Source organism: Saccostrea echinata, unplaced genomic scaffold, assembly GCF_033153115.1.
Source record: "Saccostrea echinata isolate AGI-Se365-2 ecotype Australia unplaced genomic scaffold, CSIRO_AGI_Sech_v1 ptg000008l, whole genome shotgun sequence".
Lineage (NCBI taxonomy): Eukaryota > Metazoa > Mollusca > Bivalvia > Ostreida > Ostreidae > Saccostrea > Saccostrea echinata.
Window position 1 is genome coordinate 11,009,879 of NW_026889757.1, and position 9,878 is coordinate 11,019,756.

Sequence of the window (9,878 nt, forward strand, 5' to 3'; positions counted from 1 at the left end):
ATGAGTCTTGCATAAAGAAATACAACCACAAGAGCGATGACAAAAATGATTTGATATCGAAACGATATTGTCGATATGGACGATATCGATGCCAAATACAATCTCCGTCAGTGTAAAGTATTTTAACAGAGACACCCATATTCAATGACAAGGTCATCACCAAGGGATGAGCAAACATGATTTAATATCGAAGCGATATCGTCGATATCGACAATATAAAGAAAACTTCAGAAAGTGATGGTATTCAAGTTACTCATATGTTTAAAAATACTGTTTTTGGGGGGTGGGTGGGGGTGAAACCATGATCAATTGTACAAATATGATTCGATATTGACACGATATCGTGGACTTGAATTTTTAACTACCTGATGATGCTTCCATGTCAATATGACAAATGGCTTTGTTGTACTTGAGAAGATTTAAAAAAAAAAATTCCATATATTCCTTTGTAAAAATTTGATCCACCATTGTGGCTTCTCCCTATCCCAGGGGTCATCGTTCACATCGTTCTACACTACCTGAGGATGCTTCCACATAAATATGATAAATCAAGGCTTTGCTGTTTCTGAGAAGAAGATTTTTAAAATTTTCCCTGTATATTTCTATGTAAATTTTGATCCTCCATTGTGGCCCCACCCTACCCCCGGGGGTCATGATTTGAATAAATTTGAATCTACACTACCTGAGGATGCTTCCATATAAATATGACTCATCATGGTTTTGCTGTTCCTGAGAAGAAGACTTTTAAAGGTTTTTGCTATATATTTCTATGTAAAACTTTAAACCTCCATTGTGGCCCCGCCCTACCCCTGGGGGTCATGATTTGAACAAACTTGAATCTACACTACCTGAGAATGCTTCCATATAAATATGACTCCTCATGGCTTTGCTGTTCCTGAGAAGAAGATTTTAAAAGGTTTTTGCTATATATATTCATATGTAAAACTTTGATCCTCCATTGTGGCCCCGCCCTATCCCCGGGGGTCACGATTTGAACAAACTTGAATCTACACTACTTGCGGATGCTTCCACATGAGTTTCAGCTTTCCTGGCCCTGTGGTTCTTGAGAAGAAGATTTTTAAAAGATGCTATTAATTTTTACTAATTCTTTATTATCTCCCCTTGAAAGAGGGTGTGGCCCTTCATTTGAACAAACTTGAATTCCCTTCACATAAGGATACTTTGTGGCAAGTTTGGTTGAAATTGACCCAGTAGTTCTGGAGAAGAAGATGAAACTGTGAAAAGTTTACACCGACGACGACAACGACAGACAACGGACAAATTTTGATCAGAAAAGCTCACTTGAGCCTTCGGCTCAGGTGAGCTAAAAAACTATATAAAAATAATGTAGCAATCTTTAAACAAAATAACCAGTCGATATCGTAACTACATGTACATTTTGTCTTGGACGTACAGTGTTACTCCACTAATCGTACAAGGCATCGTGTATTTCTGCTTGTTATATCTCAACGTTACCTGAAATCCAACAAATTGTGTATGTATATCATAAATACTTTAAAAACCCTGTGTATCTAATGTTTTAAAATGGAAATCTTTAACTCTTTTTTTTAACTTGAAATTAACCCAAAAGGTCATGTAAAATGCCCTATACTTGTATTATTAAACGAATGAATTGCAATGCAGAACCTTGTATTTATTATTTTAAAATAGGCATGTACCACTTAAATAACTAATATAAAACATTAAAAAGCTAGAAATATATTGCTTTAAAAAAGTTTAACAGTAGCCTATTATAATTGTTGTCCGAATTCAAGTACTTAAAAATGTACAGTATATATGAAGGTAGCACTGCTGTACAATTGCACGGCCCAGCACAGATATAGCAGTTTACATGTATAATAAGCTCCAAATATTAACCGTAAAAATACTGAAGAACGTAACTATTTACAGAAAGGCACAAAAAAATTAACTAGCTAAAATAGCAATCAAGATTACATTTAAATTTATAACATAATTTGTATATTCTAAATTTATTCATTTGCCAAATTTGGCTTATTATTTTGTGTTCTGAAACTCGACACATTTTTAAAACTATGTTGCATACACTACGATGCAACAACTAGTAGTTCAACTGTCATATTAGAACTACAGGTCTTCTACTAATAGTATGTAGGATGCACGATGGGAGCGAAAAAGACTTCACAGGGAATGCAAAGAAAAAAAATCTCAAGAATAAAATTGAAAGGAAAAAAATTCAAAGAACTCATATTTCCTAATCACTAGTTTGAGAGTTAAGTATAATTTATGCAGTGTCTCGTGGGTTGCATGTCATTCCTTCTCTTTGGGCAAAAATTTCGACATATCAAAAACATTTTCACCATAACTGTACTCCCTCTGAACAAGATTTAATGGCACGTTTAGATCGGATTGTCTAGAACTACCGACTTCTCTGGGATAAAATAGCGACTGTTGACTAAACAGAATGGGATTGTGTGTATGACTTGCAAATCCCATCCAAGTAGAAGGATAGGGAGAATATTCAGTCAGAACGGGCCATGGTTGCCAGGAGACGGTCTTAGGTTCTGTAGACTCTTTTGTGGTTGGAGGTGGTAATGGTGGTTTAGGGTCCTCTTTCTGTTCGTTTTCATTTGCTAAAATTTATAAAAATTCAAATATAGACAAAAGGGAAACAAATGTAATAAAACAAGAATTTTTTTTTTTTTTTTTTTTTTTTTTTTTTTTGCAAATCATGAATTGAACTCACATTTTGAACTGATGTCCAGTTTGGGAGAATATCCTTTTCGCCACTTTGCCCGTCTGTTTTGAAACCAGATCTGAAAAGAATCATCCTCTGATTAAGACCATGTAATTACAAGACTTTTGACCCTAATTTGAAAGACATTAGCTATCAGTTTAAAATACCTGGACACGTGACTCGTTCAAACCCAATCGCCTAGCCAGTTCCTCCCGGGTCATGACGTCAGGATAAGGTGCTTTCCTAAATGCTTTCTCCATTTCTTTCAATTGAAAAGGCGAAAACGTTGTTCTACAACGAGTGGTAAAAGAATGTTAATGTAGTCTGTAGAGTAATTATACATCTAAGACTTAGAACAGACACAAAGGAAGTGATTTCAGTTTGAGGGGACACAACCTTACAGAAATTCCCTGTCAAGCAAAAAAAAAGTCATAAAACTTTATTATTGAGGGCGAACAACAATAAGTTATGAATGGTTTTTAGTCTCCTTATCAAGAACAGCAAATTCAGAAACAATCATATTCATATGGAAACATCCTTGTTTGCATGGTACGTGTAGTGAAGTTCAAGTTTGTTCAAATCATGGTCCCTGGGGGGGAAAGAGGGACCACATTGGGTGACCAATTTTTTTCATAGAAATATGTATGGGAAAATCTACTGATGAAGAACAGAAGGGCCTAAGTGACTCAGGCGAATGTTGTTGCCTATGGACCTTCTGTCTATTCTTTATTGCAGCATAGTGGTAAAATGTTAAGGGGGACTCCCCCCCCCCCTTGCCTGGCGGATTCAGTTAAGAGTTAACGGGCGATCCCTATTGAATTTATATGCCTCAATGTGGAATAAAAAACACAGTTCGATGTAAAAAAAAATTAACTAATTAATCATTCAAACCGAATCGAAGTTCTAAAAATTTTAACACTTGGCAAACAGTGAAGCTTAATGTCGACATAATAGAGATTGTTGCGAGTAAAAATATATATATTTCTTCTCGTATTATTTGGAGTCTATATGCATAACGCTTTCAGATGATCGAGAAATAGAAACAAAAGGCCCAGTGGTCACAACGTTCACCTGAGCACTTTGGATAGGAAAAAAATTTGACAAATCATGGCTTTAGTTAATTTTTCAAGATTTTTTCTGTACGTTTGATCTTCTATAGTGGCCCTGCCCTACCCCTGGGGACATTTGAATCTACAGTACCTGAGGATGCTTCTATTTAATATGACTAATCATGGCTTTGCTGTTCTTGAAAAGAACATTCTTATAGATTTCCCCCAAATATTCCTATGTTAAAGTTTGATCACCCATTGTTGGCCCTCCCTACCCCCGGGGGTCATGATTTGAACAAACCTGAATCAATATATATATAACTAATCATGGCTTTGCTTTTCTTGTGAAGATTCTGTATGTATTCCTTTGTTAAACCTTGATCGCCCATTGCGGCCCCTCCTTATCCCCGGGGTCATGATTTGAATAAACCTGAATCTACACTACCCGAAGATGCTTCCGTGTAAATATGACTAATCATGACTTTGCTGTTCTTGAAAAAAAGATTTTTAAAGATATCCCTCATGTATTCCTTTGTAAAACCTTGATCGCCCAATTTGGCCTTACCCCTAGCTGGTGACATTTGAATCTTACACTACCTGAGGATGTTTCTATTTTAATATGACTAATAATGGCTTTGCTGTTCTTGAGAAGAAGATTTTTTTCCTATGGGCGACCAAAGAAAGGTAGTGTAGATTAAGGTTTGTTCAAATTATGACCCTTCGGCTTCGGCTCAAATGAGCTAAAAATATGTGCATTTTCTTCTCAGGAATCATGTGCACTGAGCAAATGTATAATGAAAAAAATGCCCAAGGACAGTGATCACCTGATTCATCATGGTCGTGTTGCTCTTAGATTTTTTTCTCTATATTTTGCCCCGATATTATTGCCCAATGCAACCCTAAATGAGTCACGAGTTAACAAACTTGAAACCACACTACATTCTGAATATCAGTATCTTACCATAATAAAATATATGTAGGTGAAGATAACGAACACTGGTCAATCTATAAAAAAAAAAAAGCCTACAAACAATACAAATCTGTGAACAGGGCATAAAACATGGACCCCTGGAAATTTCAGGGAATATTACTATACAAATAAGGAAGGCTCTGACGATGAAATGCTGGGGTCATCTCGTTTGTCATTATACAGTTTAGTTGTTAACAAGCAAATTAAAAGAATTGTAGTCCCCGGCTTTCGGTGTGTTAGTGGTTTTGCTTTCAATTTTATGGCATAATTTTACTGTTTTGTTTGTGTATCTTTCAAACTTATAGATCAAGGTCATGAAGTCAAAAATTGATACACCTTTCTAAGAGGTGTTGTCATAGGTAATCTACATATAAAATATGAAAGCCCTATCTTCTCTCATTCAAAACTTCTTACCATGTAAAAAATGAAAAAGACTGCAGTTTAAACTTAAAGGTCAGGGTCACGAAGTCAAAAACCAGAGTACATTCGGAAAGATTTTGAAACAGGTAATGCACATGAATTATAAATGCCCTATATTCTCTCATTCAAAAGATATCAGCAATGTTAAAATTTTAGAAAATCAGGTCAAACGTCAAGGTAAAGGGGTTAAAAATCATAAAACATTTGGAAAGGTCTTGTCACGGGTAATGCACAAGTTAAATATGAATACTCTATCTTCTCTCCTTCAAAAGTTAGCATCAATATTACAATTTTTGAAAATTAGGTCAAACTTTAAGGTCAAGGTCACGGGGTCAAATATTATAGTACAATTGGAAATATTTGACACAGGTAATGCACTTGTCAAATATAAACGCCCTATCTTGATTCATTCAAATGTTATTACTAATGTGAAAATTTTTGAAAATTAGGTCAAACTTCAAGGTCACGGGGTCAAAAATCATAGTATATTTGGAAAGGTCTTGTCAAAGGTAATGTACAATTGAAATATTAAAGCCTTATCTCTTCTCAATCAAAAGTTATGACCAAGTGAAGGTGAAACTAATATTAAAATTTTTTAAAAGTAGGTCAAACTTCAAGGTCACGGGGTCAAAAATCATAGTCATTGAATATTTGGAAAGGTCTTGTCACAGTTAATGTACATGTGAAATATGAAAGCTCTTTATTTTCTCATTCAAATGTTAACTTATGACCAAGGTTAAAGTTTTTGAGACTGACAGACGAGTGAGTTTTAATGTCCCCTCGCTTTCGCGAAAGTGGGGGACAATTACCGGTAGGTGGCCATTATCTTCTAGTCAATATAAAAAATGAGCTTGCTGTTCTGAAGATTTGTCCATTTATACATGTACATGTAAATTTTATCCCTTGACGTTGTTTTAGCCCCGTCCCAAACTTAATATCCATGGTTTGAACCGTCATACATGCTCTTGAACATGTTGAAAGCACGTGGGAATTTTGGCATATCAATTTGATTAGAGTCACCCTGCTATTCTTGAACTCTTTTAAGTTTCCTATATAATTCCAAAATTTATTCTAACCCTAGCCACCCGGACAATGATTTTAACAAATCATTCATGAATCTACATTATATTTATTGATTGATTATTAGCTGTATAACGTCCAATGTGAGATTTTTTTTTTACTCATGTACAGTGAGTACCAGCTTTGGACTTAGCAGTGAGGGTTCTTTATCATCTTGACACAGGGCCTTCGTTTTTAAGATCATATCTGGAAGACCCGTGAATTTAACTTCTAATGTTGGGAGCTTGGCTAAAGAACAATCCCCACTTACGTTAAATGTTCTTGGTTTAATGAGATGCCAGGAAGGAAAATCAAAGCCGAACCTCCCAGACATGAAGCGAGCACTCAACCCACAGGCACTTAATTGTTTCGTATATACAGGGCACCCCCTACTTATTTTTACCGTAAGTTGGGGTGCCCATTTTACGAAACAAGTGCCTGTGACCCAACCACTAGGCTACTGTATATAGCGACCAATGTGTACTATATATAGGGATGCTTGCATATCAAAAGGAGTAATTGTTGTGCACGCTGCTGTTTTTATACCCCCAGCTTGAAAAGCAGTTAGGAGCTAGTAAAGGTTTGATTTTAATCAGACTCCTTGAAAAGCAGGGGTTGTACAGTGATGAGGATGTCCGTCCGTCCGTCCGTTACGCTTTGAGGTACTCAACTCTTACATAACTGAATAAAATGTAATGATACACATGTTCTTTCATAGAATCTTTATTACATCGTGCCATTGTGACCTCCTATTTTACTTTTTAATCGGACATATTTCAGGTTTCTCGTAGCAAAACATGTACATTGCCATTCTTTTTACAAAATCGGGGTACCCATCTCATATCTGCAACTCCTCCTATACCACTGAATAAAATTAAATGATACTTTCACAGCATCTTTATTTCACAGTGCCATTGTGCACCTCCTATTTTACTTTTTTGATTGGACACATATTTTAGGTTTCCCATAGCAAAACATGGACACAGACATTCTTTGTGTAATATCAGGGCACCCACTTTTTATCCGCAACTCCTCCAAAACCACTGAATAAAATTTAATGATACTTTCACAGAATCTTTATTACATATTGCCATTGTGCATCTCCTACATTATGTTTTGATCAGACAGATATTTGGCCTTTCCCATAGCAACAAATGGACTTTGCCATTATACTCGTATGGGAGCGGGGGTATTATTTTGTGAGCTCAGTGCTCACAGTACCTCTATTTTAGAAGACGGATTGATTAAATAAATTTTAATTAATTAATTTTTCCCTATGTGACCCCTTATCGGGGCCCCACCTAAACTGCGGAGTCATGCATGGTTTTAAAAAACACTTGAATATGTATTATTTGGGGATTTTGAATATTCATATCCCTAATCATGGTTCTGTCGATCATTCTTAAAAGATTTTAAGATTTTTTCTCCATACATTTCCAAGCAAAACTTTCATATTCTGTTGTGGTCCCATCCTACCCTCAGGGGGGCCACGATTTGAAAAACTTGAATCGTTGCTACCTAAAGACGTTCGCATATATTGATACGTTAATAAGAGGATCAACGTTTTACATAGGAATATAAAGGGGAAACGTTCCCAAAAATCTTTTCAAGAACAACAGGACCAACATATAAATCATATTATTATGCAAACGTTCCCAGATAATTCAGATTCAAATTTATTTTATCCATTGCCCCAGCATGGTCTAGGTGGGGCAGTTAGAGATCGAATATTCACTGGGATTATATAGAAAAAAAACCCTTTAAAACATGTTCCTAAGTTCAACAATTTACTCATATTAATATGCAAGTATCTACAGAGGATATCTACAGTTTCATATTTTTCGTCTTCAGATCATTGCTCAAAATTTTAAATGGGAATATATAGGATTTAAAAAAAAAAAAAGAGGATACATGTATCAGGGTGTTAATTAGGTTCTGGGGGAGATCCGGTTAAATATGGAATTTTGTTTGTTTGTTTTTTCTTAAATTTGGTTCTGGGGGAGATCCGGTTAAATATGGGATTTTGTTTGAATTTTTTCCCCTTCTTCCAACTCTCCGCAAGATGCATGCATATCAAAATGTTTTACTGCACATTTTAATTTGCAATCAGATTTTATGGAAAAAATGTGTTTTTTAAGCAAAAGGAATTCCTGGGGTATTGGAATATTGAGATAAACTCAGGCTGGCGGAAGTATGAGCTTGCACTTGGTGAATCCAGCTGATATTCTATATTTAACGCTTTCTACACTGTCGTGCGTTTTGAGGCTTAGAGTTAATTTTCTCAACTTGCAAGTGATGATATCAATATATTAATCAAACCAAAGAAAGAATATCAGTTATAGGTTTTACATATATAACAATTTTTTTCATTTTCCCCCAACAATTTTCCTATTTTTTTTTTTCAAAATCTTTATAGGCATTGTAAATAATATGTTTCCTTTCACAATTTGTACTATATGTACTATATGCGGTAACATTTTTCAAAGATAAATGAATAAACACGCCCCTTTCCTCAAATAATACTTAACTCATAAATCACGTGTGTTCACCATATTTTGAAGAATTTGAAATTTAATATAATATAAAATAAGACGTTTACCTGTGTCTTGGTTTTTTGGGTTTAGATATATCCTCTGATGATCCCCCCTGTTGGTGGATCGAGGAAAAATTCTGCATTTTGCCGAAACTGTGAAAATCTGTAAGTCAACAACAGAGAAATGTACAAGTGTGACAAGAGTCTATAATAGTATATTCATTTAATTACTCCACAGTTTATACAAATTGGCAATTTGAACGCAAGGTTGTGATGATATTTGGATAACTTATTGCATCGCTTTATATATCTAATTATGTGTGAGAGAAGAAAGAGGGAGAAAAAAAGCACTTACTTAGACCTGCGGTTGTCTTCATGATCCAAACTTTATCCTTTGAGTATTCCGAATTCCCTATGTGACTGAAAACTTTCCGTTTGGTTATCTAGCTATATCAAAGCTCAATTTTGTCGAGATTTGCCAGTCATAACTAAATTTATGTGAGCGTTTACGAGATATAATTGACAAATTATTGGGAAGTTAAATTAATTATTCTAACGGCCACATCATGCAATAAGTTGCTTACACGAGGGAATAATTGGTTGTGAGTGGGACTATTAATTTTATCATCAGAGGACTGTCATTTTTGTCCTCCCCTCTTGCTAATCAGCAGCACTCGGCAACAGTTCGGCCATAGCACTACCCGTATAATTCCTCCCGGATGTGTTGTCACCGTGGATTATTGCATACTACCGATGACCCCTTAATGCATGAAACGTCACTTAGTTTTAACCTGTGCGCACGTGCAGCTGTGCATCGCGTACACGACACCCTAGTGCGCGTGTCAAATTTCTGCGGGAAAATTACGCGCGCCCAATCAAGCAGTGTTGGTAATTTTTCAATCTTTATCTGAAACAAAGTATTAGAAGTAAAAACATTCCTAGTAATTTCGTCCACGGGATTTTTAATTGTCAACTCTTAGAAACCCCAGAATTTGATTTCTATCAGCAATATTGGTTTCAGACTCGCTCTATTGTACCACTGCCAATCAACTGTAACCTTTAACCTTTCATGTCACGCATCACGACGCGTCCTCTGGTTAATAGCCATATAGTGGTCAGCAATTTTCTATG

At 35.6% G+C, this 9,878-nt stretch overlaps 1 protein-coding gene across 1 annotated transcript; it reads right to left on the bottom strand.

The window, feature by feature from the left end:
- Nucleotides 1–1,633: 1,633 nt before the first annotated feature.
- LOC133181421 (paired mesoderm homeobox protein 2-like) lies at nucleotides 1,634–9,542 on the bottom strand. Its single transcript, XM_061315932.1, has 5 exons — nucleotides 9,103–9,542; nucleotides 8,814–8,910; nucleotides 2,884–3,007; nucleotides 2,726–2,795; nucleotides 1,634–2,612 (listed from the first exon to the last, which is right to left on the bottom strand). Exons 1-5 carry the CDS (start codon nucleotides 9,122–9,124, stop codon nucleotides 2,290–2,292), a joined length of 636 nt encoding a protein of 211 aa, XP_061171916.1. The 5' UTR covers nucleotides 9,125–9,542; the 3' UTR covers nucleotides 1,634–2,289.
- Nucleotides 9,543–9,878: the final 336 nt, after the last annotated feature.